The following is a 24,627-nucleotide window of genomic DNA, read 5'->3' on the forward strand; positions in this document are numbered from 1 at the left end:
ACGACGCTCCCTGCCCTTTTGGCTCTCACTACCACTATCGTCTGGGTTGGGTCGCAATTTCTGAAATGCTCAAACGTCCTGGATTGCTGTATTATTTTGAAGCTTTACCTCTCGTACTCCCAAGGAGCTTTTTTCGAGACTTAAACGGATTGCAGCTTAAGTTATTCTGGAGCATGGGCCGCTGTCGGCTGGCCTTGACTGCTCTGCAACAGGCAGTCACAGATGGCGGGCTGGGGGCACCCAACTTGGGAGATATACTACGCTGAAGCACAGTTGCAGTGGCCCATGTCCTGGCTGCTCGCCCGGACAGGTTCTGAATCTCTGCTTGTACGCACACTTCTGCAAGGAACGGCTATTTACACGGCTTTCTGATTCCGTTCTATGTCCTACACTTGGGGACCATAAAATGGCAGTGGTCCACACTTGCTAGCGCAGATACCTACATCCCAAAGGCCCTACCCTTCCGTACTCCCCCTCCATCCTTATTTGGGAATTGCCTATACTGCACCAGATACTGAGGCGTATAGACCCACACCCATGCATTGACGCTGCGATCACTCGGGCAGGATATCTCTATAATGAGGGAATACTCATGTCATTCCCGGACATGACCGAGACATTCGGATTGCATGTTGGCCAATTCCTATTGTATCATGCCCTTTGGCAGGTGGCCCACGAGACGTGAGGTGCTGGGGAGGCCTAGCTGCCAACATCCCAAGCTCTGTTTCTATTACAGACGTCTGACTCCACACACCACACTATCACTTTTTGTACTCCGCTCCCAACACTACCCCAACTGACAACACTGCGAGGGCTCTTGCTAGATGGGACACAGTGCTCCACCAAATTTTTACTGATGCTGCTTGGGTTTGTACCCTACAGCTGACCAAGGAAGTTTCCCGAAATCCCAGATTTCGCTTCACCCAATTTAGTTACATTCACCACACTTAACTTTCACCGATCTGTATTAAACGCATGTTCCCAACATCTTCCACGGAATACCCCTGTTGCAAATTTCAGAACCCAGATTTTATATACATGGTATGCGCATGAGCATCACTATCACTGACGTGGGCAGAGGTGACTTCAACAGTGGCGAAACTGTCCACACACCGTCTTACCCCCCTCTCCTGAATCCAGTTTATTGGGATTGCGACTCCACGTGAAGGGGGACAAACACTTACACTGTTTCATCGATCTGGCCTTTGTTCTGTATGAGCATAACATAGCTATGGGGTGGAAATCACCCCCCGCTCCCTCCCTAAATATTAATGGCTGGCTCTGAGTATTGCTAACATGGACCAGGGCTGAGGCACACACACTCAGGATTGCTTCGTATGCAGGGAGATCCCCGCATGGGAGGTAAGGAATGGGAGACTGTCTGGATTGCAGTTTAGACTAAAACGGATGAACGCCCATCATGAATCCTCAGACAACAAGCACTCTCAAGGGTGTAACATTAATGGACGTCACCCTGTATATCGCAATATCCCCGCTTCCCATGATTAGGGCTATTCCACCTCCTTACTAAGCCCATATACTCCCATGCACGACTCTCACACAGTGCACCACTACCAGCTCCCGCAGTGGTCTCCCCCAGTTATTTAATTTGTACGCTACTCCCTTACACATGATGTGTCTGGTACTCACTGCACCGGTCCATTTGTCCCCACCAGAAAAGTAAAATTTCACAGGACTGACCGCAGCACTGCCCACTGCTACTGAAGAAACAGGTAGATTTGCAGCTTACTGGGTCTCCCTTTGCAAGCTTTATGGCCCATAGAGTTCTCTCAAAGTTGACTTGTCGATTCCCCGCTCTCCTTCCCCTCCCATATCCTTCCCCCTTCCTACTCTTTCCACTTGACGAGATAACAGTAATGCAATTCAAAGCTTTACATGTTGGCTAGGATTGCTAAATAAAAAGCCATTTCTCGTTAATCCGCCATATGTGTAAGTACCACATTGTGAGCCCCACTGCTGATTGTTATTCATTGTATTGTGCTGCTAATAAAAACACATATGTAGAAAAAAAAAAACTGTCGCAGAAGCCAAGATTTACACCTCAAATGTGCTCATTGATTTAGAGGACCGGGACTATTCAAGCTTATCCCAAAAACTCAGACTGGCTCCTGGGCAGGAATGAGTACTAACAAACCTGTTTGTGGTAACCCTCCTGGCTGAAAAAGCGATCATGAAATCCAGTAGACTGTACTCCTGTTTCACTGACCTCCAAGCCGCCTTTGATAAAGTTCCAAGGGCCCAGCTATGGAAAAAAAAAATGGTAAAGTGAGGTGCGCCACAAAAACTGTTGGAAGCAATAAATCAACCTACATTCCAACACAGGATACAAGATAAGGATGGTTGAAGAGTTTTAAAAAAACTATCTCGAACATGGGCTTAAAAGAAGGGTTCGTTCTTGCACCCAGTTTATTTAATACTTACATGGCCGACCTCGACAGCTACCTGGCCCTAGTGCAGGGGGTCCTCCCGGGTTCCGCACAACACAAATAAGAAGCCTCCAACAATCTGACAATATTGTCCTCCTCAGCAAAAACCCCAATTGTGCGCCAGCGGTCAATACATCAGTTACCACCAACTTGTGACTGAGCCCGATTTATAGTAAAACGAAGGTTCTTTGCTTCAAATGTTGAGGTAGTAACAGGAAGTCTAAATTCACTTGGAAGGCTGATGGCAATGTATTAGAACAGGTCAATGCCTACAAGTACCTTCGCGTCCATCTAAATTCTCATTGGACCTACATTCAAGACAATTTTTTCCAAATAATCTGCTGTTAGTTTTAAAACCTTGAAACATAAGACATTGAGCACCTCAATGTTCCATCTACTTCAGGTTGTGGGGGCCCAATTCATGCCCTGAATATCTTACGGCTTGGAATTGCTCAAAGGTAAAGACGGTGTAACCTTAAACAATCTACAAGCGAGCCTTTTTTTAAAAACTCTTTGCTTTTCGACAGTACGTGTCGCAAGCCTAATTCAGATTCGAATTTGGTTTGCAGCACCAGGGTCCATGCAGGTAGGGTGCTCTGGTAAAATTCTGCTGGAGGAAGAGGGCATCCGAACAAAATTTGCTTACACATCAGTGTGGAGTGGAAACAGAAAGGCAGGTCCAAATAAAGAACTCTGTGTTCTCAGCATTACAGCACTCTGTTGCAGCACTCCGACTAGAAGATGCTTGGCACACTCCCATGGATTAAGCTGCTTTTAAACATATTACAAACAAAACTGCTAAAAACTTTCATCCTTTGGTCCTTTGGTCATAAACAAAGCTAATTATTGTAGCAAGTAAAGGGCATGTGTAAGCGGTCATGCCACTGTATGTAGCTTGGGGCACTCAGCCGTATTTGACACCGGACGCAGAAGCTCTTAGAGATAGCTAAGGATCAGCATTTAGATTCCATTGCTAAAGTTAGCGTTAGAATATGTAAATATTGGATGTTTGCTTATTTATGTCCCATTTATATATTTTCCTATTGTATTTAAGTAAGTCTATTGTTATTGTCTAATGTCTTGTGAAATAATAATGCAGATATGGATTTTTGTATGTAGACTGTAATGTCTTTTTCTGTGTTGGACTATAAATCCAAAGCACTAAAGAAATTGAAAGAAAGGTATAAATAAAATACTGGTTCAAACTAAAAGTAATGAGTTTGTCAAAACAGGTCTAATGAAATAATCAAGGTTCAGGCCCATTCTCTTTGTTTTACATATTGAATACGGCCCAGCCTGTCCCTTGGGCCTAACTCCCCCTTTTGCTTTTTAAAACTTTTAAGCGGAAATAGCATCAAGAAGCACAAAGTGCCAATGATAGTCAATGGTTGTGGTAGAACAAGATCGAAGTTCAAATGAACACTGACCGCGATGGAGCACGGGCCAGCTAAATTAACCAAGTGGGTTCTGGTCAAAGATTTTAACTTCTGATTTTAATCCTTTAAATCTCAAGCTACACAGGAGTACACTTCTAAAGCACACAGACCTCAGGGAAGGCACTTAGAGACTCAATGGATCGCAGCAAAGGCACACATGAGGTTCCAGTCCAGATCCAGCTGCCACTGGTCAGGGAAAGGCCTTTTATAGCTTACTGTGACCCTGGAGGTTTAATAGTAGGTCAGACTTATGACTCTTAGAGTGCACTTCTTTGCCCTGGGTACAAGAGGGAGAGCAGGTCCAGTACTTTAGAGTTCCTCTCAGGCAGCAGGTTCAGCTCTCTTCTGATGTTTCACAGGCCCAGGAATGTACTAAAGTGGTTGCCCTGAGATATCACATGTATGCCTTGCACAAGCTTGCGGGAAGGAATGACCCCTGAAAGCACCCTATGCAAAATGGTAAAGGTTTCTGGCGCTAACCCTGCCCACTTTGAGCATTTTCTGGATGGCTGATGTAGTCACCACACTAAAAGTGGTCTCTGAGGGCTGGGGCTGTGTGTGGCAGTGCCTGTGCCCACAACAACCTCAAAGACAGAGGTCTGGTAGAACAAAACTAAGTTATCAGAAAGTAGACGGGGGATGAACAAGAATTGCTTTGGCAACCCGTTTTCATCTTTTGAAGTGTGTCTCAAGTATTATGTTAAAAAAAAAAACGTGTCAAGGAGGATGTGGCATTCATGGAGGATGTGACATTTTAATGTCAACAGAGCCCCCAATTATTTTACACAAAACAAGGGAACCCAAAGGTATAGCACTAGGGACCTTGGGCAGTAACTTATTACAAAAAACAGGGGTCCCTAGTAGTTCAGGGATCTTTCGCAGAAATGATAGACATACGCTCAATAGTATGTATGACCTTTGTCCAGCCGGACAGGAATTTTAATTAAAGTGATAAGCAAGAATAAAGAGGATTTTTTACACAGTGGGTGCAGCCAGCAACCCACAGGGGACAAGACAAAACAAGGGGATGGGGTTAGAACGAACAAGGCGGTCTGTATACTAGTAGTTCAGTGAACAGACAAAAATACATTTTAGAAGCATCATTGTATACAATTTATACTATTCATTTTACATATGACGCTAAAATGTCGACGACGTTTCGATGCCTATTGTGAAATGAGTGGCATCATCTTCAGGATAGAGAATAAAAAAAGCTTGTCTTGAAAATCTTTAGGCAATTTTTTGGCCTACACATTTATTTATACATACAAATTTTCGGAAAAAAGGGGGAGGAAAAATGAAAACAAGGGTAAGTACTAGCATTAGCATGTAACATATCTGACCATCCAAAACAAAAGTGTGTTTTCCATGTGCAACAAATGGCAATTAAAATCAAGTGAAGTCAGGTGCGATTTCCGGCGCAGTGGGGGGACTGGTGGGGGACGTTGCATGAAATAAAATGAACGAATTGTTTTATAGTTACTGTGCCTAAGTATATACAAGAGAAGCACGTGAAGTGAAATGACGCGGTTTAGGATCATGGCGTTTCATGCCGTCAGTGCCGGGCGGGTCTGTAATGCGCAAATACGTCTCACTGCTTTGAAATGAAAGGTGACGTGCAGGTTGTTTCAGAGTAATTAACGATAGGTTTAGGGCCATTGTTTTCTGGACACTGTGCACGGTTGGCGCGGGCACCCGGGCAAGCTTATTTAAGATTCCGTGGTGAGGTCTCGAGTGAGATAAACATGCTGCGCGGTAGTGAACAGACGGTTAAATGACATGCTTATCGTGCGATTTACCAGATTTAGGTCCAAACATTGTTTATTTCCAGGGGGCGGTGCCCAATATCAAGGGACATATGGTGGGGTACTCAATTATCTGAGCATTTTCCTGCCAAAAAGCGGGTAGAGAGGGGTAAATACGAGGGTTAAAGTGAAAATTGAATCGCATAATAAGTACACGCAATATAATTACCAAACCAGGGCAAGAAAGCCTCTTCATAGGAGACCGGACCGATCGTGTCTCACTAGGGAAAATAGTTGAAATTAATTTGTATTACAGTTACAGCTACTGAAGGGTTTTAAAGTTTCAGGAAGAGGCGAGAGAGCTACGCTTTAGCGAGTACTTACTTCCTGGTTGGGTTGCTCGATGGCAATTCTGGGCTCAGATGGGCGGGGATCGCTGGAGTGCTCGTGAGTGAAGTGAAGATAAAGTGGTGTTTGGAAATAGACAAGGGACTCAGCATGTGGTGTTTGGAAATAGACAAGGGACTCAGCCTGGTCAGCACAGCGGCCATATTGGAGTGGGTTTCGGACAGTGTGGGGGACATTTTGGTGTGGGTAAGTGGTGAGTTTAAGTGACATTTATATTATACAGAATATTTACATGGTTACGTATTTACAAAGATGCACAAAATAAAATCAAGAGACATTTTTATAGGCCTGAAGGAAGTAAGGATTACGATAAAATTGTTCAAGGATTCATTTGATCACAGAAAGGATGTCCAATCTTCAAGGCGATTAAGTCCTGTATGGATACTGTTGGTACGCAATATCCAATGAAGTTCCCCCTTATTCAATAATTGCGATACATCTGCTCCCCGAGGTGGTGGTTTTACCATGGTGATGATTGTCCAAGTTAAGTCATTTTCAGTAAGGCCTTTGTCCTTAAAATGTTCAACGAGGGGAGCATTAGGGGTGTTGCATCGGATTCTGCTTCGGTGTTGTCCGATGCGCAACTTTACCTTTTGGCTAGTTTGACCAACATATATCAACAAACATGGGCAAAATATGGCATACACTACATTGGAAGAATTACAATTAGTGAAGTGCTTTCTCTCAAAGGTGATTGTGCCGTAGGTAAATGTTTTTCCTTCAATGGTGAAGTCACATACTACACAGCTACCGCATTTAACATGGCCTGTTAGTGCCGGTAAACCCCATGCATCGTTGATTGTAGTTTTTAGGTTAGGTTGTGGTAGGGATGCCCTTACCAAGTGATCTTTTACGTTTTTTGCTCGCTTGAAGGCAAAAATAGGGTGCTCCAGATTTAATGTACCTGCGTTTAACACAGGCCAGTGTTTAAGGACACTTTTCCTTATGGCATTGGAAGCTGGGGTGAAGGTGGTCACGCACAGAAGTCTATCCTGATTTTTCTTTTGTTTTGGTTCTAGCAAGGTTTCTCTGGGGCAGTACCAAGCCCTTTTGAGAGAGCGCCGTACTAGCTTTCGCGGGTATCCCCTATTTCTGAGCTTGTTGCTCAGGGTTCTGGCCTCGGAGAAATAGTCCTGTTTAAAATAGCAGTTTCTGCGTATGCGGAGGAATTGCGAGAATGGGAGCGAGTCTCTGAGGGCCCGGGGATGGTGACTGCTATAGTTCAACAAGGTGTTTCGTTCAGTGGGTTTTCTATGGAGGCTGGTGGTCAAGCGGCCCTCTGTGTGTTTGATTTCTAAGTCCAGAAAGGGTATTTGCCTAGGAGGTGGGGGCAAAAGAAAAGCCCTGCACAAGTGTCAACGAACATTTGGTTGGAAAGTTAATTAAGTTCCTGGGCACATCCCAGATGTTTAGCCTGCCCGAGGAATACCACACCTAACTTTTAATCCCTGCCATGGGAGCAGTTCACATCTCACCACAAGGGAGCCACTAGCTGCCAGATGACAGCTGGTATTCAACAGATAGGCGTCTAGAGGCTTTAGGCATGGCAAGGGCAGTTTTTAACAACAACAAAAATCTGTGGGTCTAGAAGTCTGAGTATGTGTGTTTTACAAAGCTGGAAACAAAGATGGATTCCACCAAACAGGACTCAAAACAAAACTAGTGAGAATATGTCTAAGAAAAGTAATTCCCATCAGTCACCGTAGTGATAATTATCATCATTTGGGAACTTCGTCTGCACCTTCTAGATGTAGAAAAGAAGGTACTCACAGATCTTGTACTACAATCTGTGAATAAAACATGATATAGTGCATGTAATTGTGCTGTGTAGTGATACAAAATTAAAATTTGATGACCAATAGGAAAATTATGTTTATTGAGTGTCCTTTGGTATCAAAGATAAAACATAAAAAGTGCATGAACGCCCTTAATGGATGTGTGGGCGTACTGTTATGGTCAACATGTTTCAGCCAATAGAATAAGGCTTTCTTCAGGACCAGATATTTTAACTACTGCACGTATAGTAAATAGTGAAGGAAAGTAAATAGATACAACCTTACACAGCTATAATTTGACGGCTTAGGCATAGGTATGAACTCCTGTAAAAATACAAATTAAAAATAACATGTAAACGGTGAAAGCAAAAAACCTTGTTTCAACAATGAAAACACACAAAAAGAACACATTTCGCTGGATATATGTTTCTAAATAAAGTTAAGTACTAGACTTTTTGATCAAATTGGAAGGAAGTTAAACCTTACCCGTTGTAAATCGGGAAGATACTATCCGCTCCTGGCAACCGCTCAGGGCGTGAGGCAACGCTCTGCGGAGAGAAAAAGGGGGACTAATTGTAGTGACCCTTTGTGTAAAAGTCTGATAAGTCACATGTCAATTTAGGAAAAAATCGAAACATGTGCTATCAGATAGAAAAAGTAAAAGAGTTTGTTTAAAAAAAATAAAAATATATAGGAACAGGCATTAGAAAGATAGCAAAAATAGAAACGAAGTAACTCTTACTAGATGAACCTCCAAGGGAGTACCAGAGTTTCAGCTAGAGAGCCAAAGAACAAAAAAGTTGCAGCCTTTCTTACCTACTCCGTCGTTACCCCGGACCGGAACCTGAGAGTCACCGGCGGTGACGTCCTGTCCGGGGTAGCGATTTAAATACCCTCTTGGATTAGGTCAAATTAGTCACAGCTGCAAATCTAAAGTCGTAACGCGGTCACGTGGCTCAAAGGCCGCCTATAGGACCGTGCATGATCGTTAGGACTACAGAAAAACGCTGATGGTGTCGGGACTTATAGTACAACCCCGTACATACAAACGAGAAAGCGCATCTAATTATGTATACATAAGTATATCATAGCATCAGATGGAATTGGATATCACATATATGTACGATCTTTTCTGCCAAAAACTGATGACCGATTCTAAAGTCTGGCCGTGGTTATGTGGCCCAAAGACCGCCAATAACATCTCACACGCTGCAAAGAACTACAGAACAGCGTGAGTGATATTGGGAATTGTAATTTTGAAACCTAGTGAAGAATACGGTCATGCATACGAGTATGATTTATGCCATATGTGTGTCGTAAATATGTTTATTAGGTGCCAATAGCCCTCAACTCCCTAATAACAAAATAAGATTCAGAAAAAATAGTTTTAGATGGTATTAATGAAAGGGAATTTGTAGCTGATAGCTGCCTAGAACCGGCATTGATAGGCACTAGGAATCCCGTACTTGTGTCTCAACCCCTTGAGCTAAACCTCTACACCATTCTGAAGTGTGGAATAAAGTATATTTGGCCAATACAAGGGGAGAGAGACCACTGTCTTCAAGGTACTGGATAGAGTGGGAAGACAGTGATTAAGATAATCAAAGGGAAGTCCATCAGATCTCATCATTGAGACCGTTGATATCACTTGCCAATTTTAATATCCAACGTTGTTCCTTTCTAAATAGAAAGGTTGCAATGTCGCTGATGTGTGAGAGTATATAAGGCAGTTCAAGAACTGTGCAACACATTTCTTCTGGTTTGTGTTTCTGTTCTAAGAAGTGGTTGGTCAAACGTGTAGCCTGTTTCTTGCAGCAAATAGTGCTTTTGTGTTCCATTATGCGCGGTTTGATCTTTCGTGTGGTCATCCCTACGTATCTTTTTGAACATGGGCAGGTGATCAAATAGATCACCCTCTCGCTGTTGCAGTTAGTGTGTTTACACTGCCTCCATGGACGAGAGGTACCGATGTCAATTTCAGTAGTGTGTTTGGTTTGAGCGCATACAGAACAGGTGCCTCACGGGTAATGTCCAAGTACTGCTGGCATATTCCAGAGAGTATTAGGTGCAGAGATGGTAGAGCCACGTGGTTGTGTACGTACCAACCAGTCTCGCAGGTTCTTTCCTCTTTTATAAGAGAACAGAGGTGTTGGAATCTTGTTATTCCCTGTGTTTAGAATGCGCCAATGGCTACGCACGATTTTTTGGATCTGGTTAGAGTGCGTATTAAAGGTGTTAACACAGGTCAGTCGTGTGAGAGATGGTTTGGACTCTTTAGTCTCTAAAAGAGCTTCACGATTGTTGTTAAAAGCTCTCTTATAGGAATGCCGTACTAATCTTTTGGGATATTTCCTAGCTCGTAGATTGTAAGAAAGTGTAGTGGCATGTTTGTTGAAATCCTCATTAGTGGAACAGTTCCTCCGGAGACAGAGGAACTGCCCAAAAGGTAGTCCATCTCGTAAGGATTTAGGATGAAAACTGTCGTAGGTAAGTAGTGAATTGCGAGCCATTGGCTTCTTATACAATTCACGTTCTAAACCTCTGGCAGATGGAAAAATGCGCAAATCAAGAAAGGGCAAGTGAGTTTTTCTGGCTTCCATTGTGAAATTAAGATAGTTATTTTGCGCATTAAGCCAAGAGTGAAACTGATCGAGGGTGTTGGAATCACCTCTCCATATGACAAAAACGTCATCAATATAACGTTTCCATTCAATCAAATTGCAACGGAAGGGGTTTGTCTCAACAAATACACAATCCTGCTCGAACAGATGGACATACAGGTTGGCCAGGCTTGGAGCGAAAACGCTCCCCATTGATGTGCCTGATGTCTGGAGGTAGATATGATCTTCAACTTTGAAGAAATTTTCAGTCATGGCCAACCTGGCACATTCCATAATAAAGGGAACAGGAGTGGATATAGTTCCTGATTTCTGATCGAGGAGGGTCCTTATTACGTCTAATGTTTGGAGCTGGGGAATGCAGGTGTAAAGTGATTCTACGTCAAAACTGATGAGAAAATCCGTGTCCCTGTTAAACTCAATTAGAGGCAATAGTTGTAAGATGTCTTTTGTGTCCTGTATGTAAGTAGGCATAAAACCAGGGGTCTCAAGAACAAGTCCTCAAAAGTCGACAGAAGCTCAAGTAATGCCTATCCCAGAGATGCTGGGACGGCCCGTTGGAGGGCGCTGAGGCTTATGTAGTTTAGGTAGAACATAGAAATAGGGAATTGCCGGGTGTGTGGTGATCAAAAAGTTTGCCTCATGAGCTGACACCCAGCCTTCTATTCTGCCTTCTTCCACCAATTCCATGATCTCTTTGGTGAGTCTTGTTGTGGGATCTATATGTAATTTAGAATATGACCTTACATCCATCAACTGTCTCAAACATTCATCTCGATAGTGTCAAGAAGGACTATAGCCCCGCCTTTGTCAGCAGGCTTAATGGTGATTGTAGAGTCACTGGCCAGAGACTCTAGTGCCTGCCTTTCTAAAGTTGGACGGTTCTAATAATGACTTCTGGTCGTGGTGTTAAGATTAGAGACGTCGTGAATGACTGCATTTTCAAAAGTCAAGACTTGATTAGCCACTGCATGTGCACGGGGATTGAAAGTGGATTTAGGTCTCAACCCACTGTCTGAATCTGTATCCATACTTTGATCAGTATTGTCTGATTTGAAAAAGAAATGAAGTCTTATCTTCCGGAAAAATTTAGCAAGTTCACATTGAACCAAAAAAGCATCAACTGGGTTTGTGGGAACAAATCCCAAACCTCTGTTGAGGACTGTCTCTTCAACCTCAGTGAGGTGGTGTTTGCTGAGATTCACCACTAATCGCTGCTCGGGCCCGCCACTGGCAGAGCCTTCTTGTTGCTGCGTAAACTCCGTGGAGATACCGGGGGACTCCAATGGACCTGAGCTTGTTGCCCTCGTTTCCTTCCTCGTGATCGGCCTCTGCCTTGTCCTAAAAAAGACGATTTTGATAAAATTGAGGAGGTGGATTGAAAGGACCCATTTGCTGAAAAGGTGCATTTGGAAAATTCCAAGGTGAAGGAGGCCACCACTGTGCTTGTTGGTGACCTCTCCATTGTCTCCTGTTGTTGCCACCTCTTCCTCGGGGTTTCGATTTAGACTGGTTTGTGGTATCTGAATCACTTGACCAAGTATCTGATCCTGAGGAGGAATAATTTGAACCATATCTCTTACCTTTTTTATTGAAAGTTGGTGGTACATAACTTTCGTGGGTGTAGGGATAAATTTTCTCCATTGAAAAACGAGCCAAATCTTTCTTAAATGTTTAGATCTTAGTGAGGAGTATCCCATCTTTAAATTCTCTGTTGGACTTGTTGTTTTCATCCAAGTTCTTCTTAAAAGGCACCGTAGTTAGTGTGGTTTTAATCTGTCCTTCCAGAACCTGGATTTCAATAAGTTTAGCATCAGCTATGCACTTTGCAGTACTAATGATGAGAATTAACCAGTCTCTGGTACATCGCCAAGCTATCAATGACCAGTCCTTCAAAAATTGTTTATCATCTAGAAACAGAGCATTCGTGACAATTAGCCCCATAGGGGAACAGTTAGCGCGTAAGTACTCTGTCATAATTGCGCCGTGAATGCTAGTTCGTGTGTGTGATTTCTTCAAAACTAGGAGTTTAGCCCAATCATCTACGGCCGTCCCTACAGTTGGAACTGAGTCAATAATGCTGGGGGTGGTATTTAAAATTGATCTTGCCATCTCGTCATCAAATGCCAGAAAATTGCAGTTTTTCCCTTTTCCAAAATATGTATTACCCATACAACCGCAGTGAATTAATTGTGTATTTAATGAATACTTCAGAAAGTCAAAAACATATTAGGATTTTTGCTTTTCTCTTGCCAGAAATAACATGTATTCTATGTTATATTGTAATCCAACGCTTCCCTATGGAACAGCCAACCCTGCTACAGTGAAAATAGATTTTAGAACCTTTTAACTAGAAGGGCATGTTTAACATTGAATGTTTAAATGCCCTACTTTTAAATGCCAAGCACCCAGCCTTTTGGGCTGTAAAGCCTACTTAGGGGTGACTTACTAACATTTTAAAAGGAGGATTTAGACCTGTCAAAAAGGGTTATTTTGACAGGTTCAATTTGCAGTTTAAAACTGCACAGCCAAGCTACAGTGGGTTGGCCTGCAGTCCTGCCAACTCGGTCACTGTAGTGGATGGCACAGGGGTTACCGCAGTACCCTTGTGACATTTAACTTCCAAGGCCTGGGTACACTACTTTTGAACCATACACTTGGGACTTATAGGTAAGGTGCATATGCCAATTTCATCATGTTAAAAGGGTAGCACAGGTGCTTTCCCATCTTCTTACCAAGGGTAAAGTGCGGAATCTATAGCCAATAAAAACGGTCAAGGCAACAATCTGGGGGTACACCATGGAAAAGTGGGTCAATTCCAACAAATGTCAAGCAGACATCAGCCAAAAATTAGCTGACAGACCTGAGCAGATGGAAACGCAAACATAGAATGCTGATTAGAGATGGCCAATTTGGGTAAACCAGGAACATCAGCTCACAAATTTAAAAAATAAAACAACAAAAGTATCACTGTGCAACATTCTAAATTATGTAGGAAATGCCAGAAGAACTTGAAACATTTTCGCTGACCGAGCAACTCCCTACAAACCGCTTGGTCACACCTTGATCTAAGATACTACCACAAGGGAAGCACTTTTGCATTGGAGGAGATAATAAAATGCCAAAGACTTTACTTACTGGAAGAGCAGGGCTTCCACAATCCAGTAAAGCCGGAAACCCAAACTGCAGCTCGTTTAATGACCGAAGGGATTTGGTGCCAAACACACTATAGCAACTATTTACAGTTCTGACCATTGCCGAGGCGAAATTCTGTCCTGCAGTTAAAAGCTGACGTTCAGTGAGTTGAGGAAGGGTTAGCTATCATCAGTCAGAAAATTAACTGGTAGATCTACTGCAGTTTAAAGACTGCCTGGCCTTGAAAGCACTGGAGAGTCGCACGCAGCCTTTATCTACAGAATACTTTTTCTGCTGGTGTCCAACTAAAACACTAAAGTCTGGGATATTCATACCCAACAGAATGAAAGGCACCTTTGTTGCGTAATGTGACAAACGTCGGTCTTCAAATAAAAGTGTGAAAGGAGTACAATGGCATAACAATGTATCATCCATATTCATGGCCACAAACAGCTTGACAATCCGCTGCATGAAATTATTTGTATATGGTACTGTTACTATTATTGTGAAGTATCCTTACAAACTCAATCACGTGAAAGTAACAAAACATCTGGAGCCTGCACAAGCTTCCACTAACCTGTTTAAGAAAAATTGCATGCCACTGAACGGAGATATCCTACCCAAATACAAGCCTTATAACGGACTAATCACTAAAATTGAGAGCTAGCAGATTAGCAGTCCCACGGCGTTTCAGCGTTACCATGTGAGTAATCACTCTCGTCTGTGTGGAGAATGTATGGCTCAGCTCAGCTTCATGTAGATTATCGTATTTCATTATGGAGTCAGGTAACTACCCAGGTCAAACAGGATTACTTTAGAAGCTTTCCCAGAGTCATTGGATGATCATCCAACTACCTTAGAAGTCATTTACACGTCATCAGACATCATCAAGCTCTTGAAGTCATCAGCAAGCTGCAGAAGCTCAGCCTGATGATTTGAGGATGACTTGGAAATTAGTATCTGCTGACTTCAGAAGGTGTCATTATTCCTGAGGATGACTTGTAAATGACTCTCTGATAACTTTACAAGATGACATTGTTCCTGATGACTTTGGGGTGATTTGAAAATAAGCATCTGAATACTTCAAAGGTACTATTGTGTTTTCAATAAGATGTTTTTGCGTCTGGTGATTTTAACAAGAATTGTTGGTCTATTTAAAGAGCACGACCACCACTTTGGTTTCACTTTTCCAGAAAAATGCAAACTGTTGCATGATTGCACAATGAATTGCAGATAAACGTCTGACCTCCTGCAGCTGGGAGCCCCAAAACCCAAACACACCCTGAACCCCCAAATTAACCCTGGCACCCCAAAAGCCAAACACACCCTGAACCCCCAAATTAACCCTTGCACCCCAAAACCCAAACACACCCTGAACCCCAATATTAACCCTTGCACCCCAAAACCCAAACACACCCTAAACCCTAAAATTAACCCTGGCACCCCAAAACCCAAACACACCCTGAACCCCCAAATTAACCCTTGCACCACAAAACCCAAACACACCCTAAACCCTAAAATTAACCCTGGCACCCCAAAACCCAAACACACCCTGAACCCCCAAATTAACCCTTGCACCACAAACCCAAACACACCCTAAACCCTAAAATTAACCCTGGCACCCCAAAACCCAAACACACCCTGAACCCCCAAATTAACCCTTGCACACCCAACCCAAACACACCCTAAACCCTAATATTAACCCTTGAACTCTAAAACCCCAAAACACCCTAAACCCTAACACTAACCCTGGCACCCCAAAAGCCAAACAACCTGAACCCCCAAATTAACCCTTGCACCCCAAAACCCAAACACACCCTGAACCCCCAAATTAACCCTTGCACACCAAACACAAACACACCCTAAACCCTAATATTAACCCTTGTACCCTAAAACCCAAACACACCCTAAACCCTAAAATTAACCCTTGCACCCCAAACCCAAAGATGCTCTAAACCCTTAAATTACACCTGGCCCCCCAAATCACAAACCCACCCTCAACCCTAAAATGACCATGTACGACCTAAAATCCAAAAGCCCTACAAACCCCCAAACTTTTTATGAATGCGGAATGCCGGGAGGCGCTGCTGTGATATGTTACTTTCTGTACCCCCAGGCTGCACTTCCTTCATAGAGTATTTCCATAAACACATAGGGGCAGATTTATGAAGGCCTTGCGCCGCCGGTGAGTCATTTTTAACATGGGAAAAAGTGACGCACCGGCGGCGCAAGGCCTTCATAAATCTGCCCCATAGTTTAGTGGAATCCGATTGTTAGACTCTTTAAATGACTGCGGACAGACCTGCTCATGGCCCGAGGAATAGGTCTTGCAAAGGAAAACAAGCATTGTCGTCATGGTGACTGCCGAATTCACTCCATCACAATACTAAAATACATTTTTAAAAAGCACAGTTGCCTCGAACACAATGCCAAAATCACCTACTGTAAACCATCAGTCTGCCGGCTGGCTGGGACTCGAACCGCAGATCCTCCTCAATGCAGAGCAGCTCTCTCACGTTTTCATGTACCGGAAGCCGGTGGATTCCTCTAGCAAAAGCCTACGCACATCCGGGAGCGCCGTAAGTGACGTCATTGTTCTGAGGCAAGAGCGAAGACTGCCGCGGCCATTAAAGGGACAGGTGGATTGGCATCGGTCTCTTTATTCTTCCAACTCCACTTCCTTCATCGATTCCAGCGTACACTCAGGTAAGTGCTGCAGCTGTTAAAAAAGAGCAGCATCGATCCTCCGCTCTCGGTCCCAGCTGCTCAATTTCTGTCCCAGACCAGCTTCCTCATTTTTCGGAAAGCACGAGTTTTCATTAAGGGGGCAAATTCAGACGCAGCTCCCTGCATGTGTGTGCTTCGTACGTGTTATAATGAATACCTGCGTTGCAATGTGTGTGTATTATGTGTGTTTGATGTTTGTCTGTATCAGCCTGCCTGCTTGTTTAATATGCACCTTTTTGTGTTTGAGCATGTGTATTTTTGTGTATGTGTGACGTAGTGCGTGCCTGTGTAAGTTGTGGAAAATTGCAAAAAGCCTAAAGAATGTGTTTTACAGCAAGTTCTTCGCCGTAAGGAAAAATAAATTACTGCCCGTATATTGTAGGTCCCATGTTGGTTCCAAGTGCACCTGCGTGTATTCAAGATTTTCGACCAAATGGAACAGTTTTCTGTCTACTGAAAAGTTGTCAATCAAAGAAGGCTAAACACATTTATTTATGTGAATATTGTATATTGTTGAGCATTACTTGTGTCCTTGCAACTTGTAGTGAGCTTTCATTACTAAATGAATGTATGCTCTATTGGTGAATCCTGGTCACGTTCCCCAAGCTGTGTAGTGTGCAGAGCAGCACATCTTCTGAAACACTGGCAGTTCTCTCTCTCCTCTCTCCTCTCTCTTTCTCTCCTCTCTCTCCTTCTTCTCTTTCTCTCCTCTCTCTCCTTCTTCTCTTTCTCTCCTCTCTCTCCTTCTTCTCTTTCTCTCCTCTCTCTCCTTCTTCTTCTCTTTCTCTCCTCTCTCTCGCCCTCTCTCTCTCTCCCTCTCGCCTTCTCTCTCTCTCTCTCGCCTTCTCTCTCTCTCTCGCGCCTTCTCTCTCTCTCTCGCGCCTTCTCTCTCTCTCTCGCCCTCTCTCTCTCTCTCTCTCGCCCTCTCTCTCTCTCTCTCTCGCCCTCTCTCTCTCTCTCTCGCCTTCTCTCTCTCTCGCCTTCTCTCTCTCTCGCCTTCTCTCTCTCTCTCTCGCCTTCTCTCTCTCTCTCTCGCCTTCTCTCTCTCTCTCGCCTTCTCTCTCTCTCTCGCCTTCTCTCTCTCTCTCGCCTTCTCTCTCTCCCTCGCCTTCTCTCTCTCTCTCTCCCTCGCCTTCTCTCTCTCCTTCTCTCTCTCCTTCTCTCTCTCGCCCCTTCTCTCTCCTTCTCTCTCTCCTTCTCTCTCTCCTTCTCTCGCTCTCTCTCCTCTTTCTCTCGCTCGCTCTCCTTCTCGCTCTCTTTCTCTCTCCCTCTCCTTCTCTCTCCCTCTCCTTCTCCTTCTCTCTCCCTCTCCTTCTCTCTCCCTCTCCTTCTCTCTCCCTCTCCTTCTCTCTCCCTCTCCTTCTCTCTCCCTCTCCTTCTCTCTCCCTCTCCTTCTCTCTCCCTCTCCTTCTCTCTCCCTCTCCTTCTCTCTCCCTCTCTTTCTCTCTCACTCCCTCTTTCACTCCCTCTTTCACTCCCTCTCTCCTTCTCTCTCTCCTTCTCTCTCTCTCTCTCTCCTTTTCTCTCTCTCTCTCTCCTTTTCTCTCTCTCTCGCTTCTAGCATTCAACTGCCTCGGATCATGTGTTAAATATTTATAAGGTGAAAGCACGCACAAGTTGCAGTAACGCGTGCCTTCCCCATTGATTGAGATCTTATAAGAGGTTTCCCCAAGCCCTCTTCTCGTTTGAACTGCGCTTACTGCATGTGTTAACGAGGTATGGGATCCCTTTATGTTAAATTGCATCTCTTACCAAACTTCCAAACATCTCTGGCAAAACACTTATAAGGTCCCAGAGGGGAGACCTATTGGCTATGCCAAAGCTTTTGCTTTATGTATTTGCCATTGTAATGCCTTTTGTTTCATTTATAAAGCCATTACATATTGCACAATTAACGTACAATACTACTAGCAAAGCTAATATCTTTAGCTTAATAAAAGGTGAAACCTATTGCATTTTTAACGCTTGTCCTTTCATGGTGGGGGTGCCGGTGGGCAGAGGGTAGCAGGCATCTGACTCTCTATACATCTGTGGGGATAGGTAACTTGATTTCCCGTCACAAACCCCAGTGTGAAAGTTCACTTATTGATAGTTCTTCTATTTCTCTCATAAGGCCTCTACTTTGCTATTACTATTTGTCCTGAGCAGCAAGACCTAAGCATACACTCTGGCTCTCCAAAAATAAAGTTGATATTAGGTAATTTCCTCAATGGCCTTCAGTGCATGCCCAAACACTTCTTTGTAGTCCAAAATCTAGGCATATTAGATAGAAATTGCACCAGGTCAGTGTACTTTTTGGGGTGCTTTTCTCCAATTAAATCTGTTAATCCGTTTGATATGCTTTGTATTTTACCTCTGAAACTTAAACCACACATAAACTAATTCCTGATTTTTATATCTAGCAGGACATAATCATGGCTTCATTCAACGTCCTGTTTTTCACTTGCGATCATTCTGTGTGTGTTCGAAAAGATGGTGACTTCCTGCTTTTGGACAATCCCGGGGAAGTTCTTTGTAAATGGCTGGTCAAAAATGTAGATGAAGCTGGTCGGCCAATCACCGAAGAGAGAGATTTTAAAGCTATGATTCTGTTCCAATCATCTGGTAAGCACAATAAGTAAACCTTTATAATAAGTTTGCAACTGCAGGATAACGGTACAAATTACCAACCTGTTTCAGTAAAACCTACATTTGTGATTAATTAATCCAATAATGGACTGTAAAAATGAACATGCATGTCCCCACATATGCCTTGGATTGCTCTCCAGAGACAAATGTAACACGTATGAAAAGGACTGAAACGTTTAGCTTGTGCCACTACTATAAGGGAGCCATTTTTGGATAAACTATTTTATTTAGGCAACTTTTTTCAGGAGGTTCAAGTTCAGGCTTACAATGTGTACTGTCTATTAAGGAAAACTTACTTACTTAGTTGTGGATAGATTGTACATCTGTCCTTTATTATCAATATCTCTTTATTTATATATTATGGCTAGAGCGTGAAGATATATTGCAAGTGGTCAATGTGTTCTTTTCTGTTTTGAAGTTTATATGTAAATATATATATTTTTTTCTCTTGCTTTTTTTTAGTGAAGAAACAGTGTCTAATGATTCAGGATATTTTTCAAGAGATAATTGCAAGCTATTCTGGCACAACAGAGGGTCTAAAACAGGTGTTACTTCAAAGGGCACTGGAGAAAAAGCAGATGTTAATGGACTGTGGCAATCGGGGAAGCGCTGGTAGACTTAAGAGGGTGTTACGCGAACTACAAGAGGAAGAAATTGCAGAGAAAAGATGCAAGGACAAAAAAGCCAAGCAGAGTGGACTGGATTATATAAGAGTTGGTAACAAAGCTCATGCTGAAAGCACAACTTCTCAGCCTGGTGATGCAAGTTCGCGGATGAATTTGCAGAGACTTGAAAACCTGGCCCTTTTAGCAGGGACGGCTAGTGTCCTTCATCAAAAATCCACAACTAAAAATGACGCATCAGACCGTGAAAATGAACTTGTCTTGGAGTCCCCGCTTAAATCCAAATATCAAGGACAAAAACATGCCTCCCTTTCACCACGTCATCCTAGAGTAATCAACACTCATTCTGAAAATATAATGGGGCCATTCTGATGTTATCAATAGCCATCCTGAAGCTGTCATAGGATCATCCAGGAATAATCCACACTCATCCAGAAATTGTCATGGGATCATTCCAAAGTAATCCACTTCCATCCTGGAGCGGTTATAGGATCATCCTGGAATAGTTGACAGTCATCCTTAAATTAGCTAGAACCCATCCTGGAGTAATTCTCCCTCATCCTAAAGTTGTCAATTAGTATTCGTGGAGTTGTAAAAGGTAATCACTCCCTGCCAGTAGAAGTCATCAGAACACCATCCTACTGTAGTTTTTGTGATGAGTCTAGGTTCGTCATCACATTTACATTTTTTGTCCTACAGGCATACTTCAGGATGGCTCGAGATGACTTCCCCAGATAATTGCAGGAATAGCCTGACTGTAATCATCAGATGAGTCCAGAATGACTCCGGGATGATCTTCCTTTTTGACATGGGTACTATCAAGACAACCCCAGTAGAAAGCACATTCTTTACTCATCATCCCCTGACTTCAAACTAGCACATAGCAATATTCTAATATCACAGAACAAACATTACCACAACTGACACACAGCATTGTGCCATTAATCCAGCCAAAGTGAACACATACACAATGTGTAAGACAGTACACGACCTCCTGTTTCTGTACCCTTTAATTCAAACAAAAATGCCTCGTTAGAAAAACATAGGCTCTTGAGCCGTAATCATTTTCCACTACAGGACCGCAACAATTATCATCCAAAGTAAGCCTTGTAGCCAAGTGATGGTAACAAATGTAAAACTGCATTCCATTGCGAGCTAGGTGATGCCAGATTGCACTGGCCCGATACCTACTCCTGACCCCTCTTAAGGACTCTCATCCTAACCCAGGTACTAGTGAGAAATCTAAGGGCAATGCTAGACAGATAAATCATTGACACTCCCCCTTCACGCTCATGCTTCCGAATTGTAGTCAACATTCACATCATTATGAAATTCCCCACGTTTAGAAATTTAGATTTTGCGCACACGTAAATGCTACAATAGTATAGATGACATATCTCAGCCTATGACATTAGCGCCCATAACCTGTCAAAGTTGGCAGCGTGAGGCTTCTGAGAGTGACACGTGCGGCTGCCACCACGATCCCGAATTAAGCTCTCCACCTATCCCCAACTAACAGAAACCGTTCGTAAATGCAGGTTACGTCCGTCGTCGGTTGCTGATATTTCAGAGACGTCATTTGCCCGCAATTGTACTACTTCCGGGTCGAACAACAACCAAATCTTACGGCAGGATGTATTTTGGAGTCGCCTCTTGGGTAGGGCGGTACTATTAATGTGTAAGAAGAGCTTGGATTGGAGCATTGGGTTATGTTAGGCTCCGTTCAAGAATTTCTCATTGGCTGTTGGTTCCCCACGTTTCTTGATCCGATCTGTTCTTTTCGGAGTTGGAGCGAATGTTGAGTCGGGGTTTGGTACACTGTTACCTGTGAATAAGCAGCAGTTGCAACAGCAAATGTTGCAACTAAATAATTTAATCACGAAATCTCTCGGGCAGTCTCACAGTACTTCTACGCCTCGTCAGGGGTAGTAAGCGCTTTGTACATGCTATTTAAACTAACGTGGGGAATCTTTGCGCGTATCCATCTGACGCGTCATGTAGATATTTCCATGCTTCGTCCGACTTTAAACCTGCGAAGCTTCATTCTCAGAGGCTTGCGAATCCCGACGTTCAGCATAAAACAGCACAGTGCAGGAATACCACATCTTTCACTAATATGGATTTGGAAATCACCGTAAGATACGACCTCTCATAGTTATGTCCCTGTTGTATCTGCACCTTTAATTACTTTGTTATCCTTCCATGACATGTTCTGTGTTCTATTACTGATGTTTGCTGTCGTGTCATTCTGTTCTATTATCTGGACACGACAGCATCGCTCTTTCTAGCCTCTTCTTGTGGGTTTTTCTTATCTTGATTTATTCTGAAATAAATCCTTTTATATAACTCCTGCCAGTCATGTTGTCTTGATTACAACATAAATATGGCGACGATGGATTGGGATCTGAAAATTTTTTCATGAACTAATTTTTGGGCAGTTGAGTTAGTTGAGGAGTTATTTATGGGGTACCCGTTTTGATCTATTTACAGATCATAAACCACTTATTTTCTTGATGAATGGCAATGGAACTGGCCAAGCAACTTCAAGATTAGTCAGAATAATTTCGAAGTTGCAGGAATATAATTTTGAAGTAAAACACATCTCTGGAGGAGCAAATTTTAGGGCAGATTGTTTGTCAAGGATTCCGCTTGTCAATCAGAATGATGGATTAGACATCTATGATGATGAATGTGTGGTTGTTTCCGCTTTAGATGCTTGTGATAAGACCGTGGGATGTTTTACAGAGAATGATTGGCTGGATGGTTACAAGAAGGATGCAATTCTGTTGAAAGTCAAAGAATACATCAGAAAAGGATGGCCACCATTAAGGAATCTTAGTAAAGATTTGGTTCCCTTTCAACAAGTTTCATCTGAGTTAAGTCTGGAGAATGGGTTTATCACTAGATGTGGACTTTTTGTACCACCAAAATTTTTGATAGAAGGTCTTGTAATTAGAGCACACTCTGGACATCCTGGTATGTCTGGAACTAAGAAAATTTTATTGGTGGCCAAGCATGGATTCTTTTGTTGATCAATTTGTTAACCAATGTCCTGAATGCCTTTTATCGGACAAGCATTGGAAGAGTAAAAAAGCGGTAACTTCTACTAATTTGTTGCCAGATCAAGCATGGGAAAAATTAGCAATAGATTTTTCAGGACCTTATAATATCTTGGGGGAAGATATGAAATATTTAATTGTCTTGACTGACTATTATTCGAAATGGGTTTCGTATGATTTTGTGAAATTTCCAAGTACAGAAGTTGTAATTGATTTTTTTAGAGAAGATTTTTTCTGTTGAAGGGTTTCCAAAGAAATTAGTGTCCGATAATGGTACACATTTTGTATCAAAAAGAATGGTTGATTTTTTAAGTAAGCATGATATTAAGCATGTTAAAAGTCCTTTGTATTTCCCAGCGGGAAATGGACTGGTCGAGAGAGCTAATACATTTTTCAAAGAAGGGATACAAATAGCTTTATCATCAGGCATGGATATTAAGAAACATATTAAACAAAAGGCTTGGAGTTATTTGAACACTCCACATTCAATAACAGGTTTTACACCCTTTTTCTTATTGAAGGGTAGAGCTGCAAATGATATAATCAAACCAGTTTTTGAAAAAAATTTGACAACTTTAAAAAACATAGATGGGCATACTTCTGCGAGATCTATTGATGAATGTGTCAGAGATAACTTTGAAAAAAAGTACTGTTTAGGTAATAGGATTTCCCCTCAAAATAACTGCAAGTTTGAAACCGGTGATTGGGTGATTATCAGAAAACCAAAAAAAGTTGTCAAAGGTGAATCTAAGTATTCTTTGCCTCAACAGGTTGTTAGAGCATCGGATTCATCTGTAATGATTAAAAACAAGGGCTGGTGGAACAAAAGTGCTGTTATTAGGATTGAACCTTTTCAAAAAGACATTATTATAAAAAAAAATTTGAAGGTAAAGGTTATTTGGACGATTCTTCTTTTTTATGTTTTAAAGACTTCTTGAATGTAGCACAACCATTACATAATTCAGAAGTTGTAGCACAACCATTAAATAATTCAGAGGTTGTAAAACAACAAACTTTACAAGATTCAGATGTTGTAGAACAACCAATACATGATTCACATGTTGGTGAGACTAGTTTTGAATCTTGTAACAGTTTGGAAAGGGGTGAGAACAGTAATTCAGTTTTGGAAAGGGGTGAGAACAGTAATTCAGTGTTAAATGAGAATTTGAATTCTTCGGATTGTTTTGCGGAAAGTTTGTTAGATGAAACTAATGTTTCTTCAGAAATTAGTTCTGATTTGAATCAGACTTGTGCAAAGAGAAATATTGTTATTCCTGCAAGGTTTAAAGATTATTATTTATATTAATGTTTATATTTTTATTTTGTTTTTCTTCCTTTGTTTATGGAAGGGAGATGTTGTATCTGCACCTTTAATTACTTTGTTATCCTTCCATGACATATTCAGTGTTCTGTGTTCTATTACTGATGTTTGCTGTCGTGTCATTCTGTTCTGTTATCTGGACACGACAGCATCGCTCTTTCTAGCCTCTTCTTGTGGGTTTTTCTTATCTTGATTTATTCTGAAATAAATCCTTTTATATAACTCCTGCCATTCATGTTGTCTTGATTACAACAGTCCCTATGACGTGTAACTAACCTAGACTTCTGTATCCGAGTTGTCTCCTCTCTCTCCGGACATTCAAGGATAGTGGGTGACTGGACTATGTCATTTTCACCTTTTTCTTTTTATTGTTCTCTCCACCTCCGCTGCACTGCATATTTATTTCCCATGCTGTATTTTTGTCTTTGGTTTGCTTCCATACTGCCGGCCTACTATGTAATGTAATGTCCTGTTTTTTACTGTGTATGTAAAGCGCTCTGATACCTACGGTTCAAGCTAGCGCTATATAAAACTTTTAAAATAAAAAATTAAAATAAGTTTGAGTTTAACAATAGGATTCCTACTCCACCGCTCGCGCCCTTTCAATAGTGAGACGGGGTTAGTTACACCGTACTCGCATGACTATAGCACTTCAGAGAAACAAGTTTACTTTGTGAACCATGTAAGGTTTTTCAACAGGAAACA

At 42.3% G+C, this 24,627-nt stretch overlaps 2 protein-coding genes across 10 annotated transcripts in view; one reads left to right on the top strand and one right to left on the bottom strand.

Moving 5' to 3' along the window:
• The window catches only part of USP36 (ubiquitin specific peptidase 36), a 755,622-nt gene extending 739,487 nt beyond the window's left edge, over positions 1–16,135 (bottom strand). For 4 of the 7 annotated variants that reach the window (XM_078653946.1, XM_078653951.1, XM_078653945.1 and 1 more), the window contains exons 1-2: positions 16,008–16,135; positions 2,156–2,263 (exon numbers count right to left, since the gene is read on the bottom strand). The gene's annotated coding sequence lies outside the window, so the exon portion shown is untranslated. Of the gene's footprint in view, positions 1–2,155; positions 2,264–8,297; positions 8,360–16,007 lie in introns of all 7 variants that reach the window. The other 3 variants (XM_078653947.1, XM_078653949.1, XM_078653950.1) reach the window with 2 other exon arrangements.
• An 8-nt stretch (positions 16,136–16,143) lies between these two features.
• LOC144769770 (uncharacterized) overlaps positions 16,144–24,627 on the top strand; it is an 87,493-nt gene continuing 79,009 nt past the window's right edge. The window contains exons 1-3 of one of the 3 annotated variants that reach the window (XM_078653954.1): positions 16,144–16,270; positions 18,697–18,895; positions 19,382–22,895. In XM_078653954.1, coding sequence (XP_078510080.1) covers positions 18,706–18,895; positions 19,382–19,914 — 723 coding nt within the window. In that variant the 5' untranslated portion in view covers positions 16,144–16,270; positions 18,697–18,705 and the 3' untranslated portion in view covers positions 19,915–22,895. Of the gene's footprint in view, positions 16,271–18,693; positions 18,896–19,381; positions 24,142–24,627 lie in introns of those variants that run through there. The other 2 variants (XM_078653953.1, XM_078653955.1) reach the window with 2 other exon arrangements.

The sequence above is a fragment of the Lissotriton helveticus genome, chromosome 7, assembly GCF_964261635.1.
Source record: "Lissotriton helveticus chromosome 7, aLisHel1.1, whole genome shotgun sequence".
In the NCBI taxonomy this organism is placed as follows: domain Eukaryota; kingdom Metazoa; phylum Chordata; class Amphibia; order Caudata; family Salamandridae; genus Lissotriton; species Lissotriton helveticus.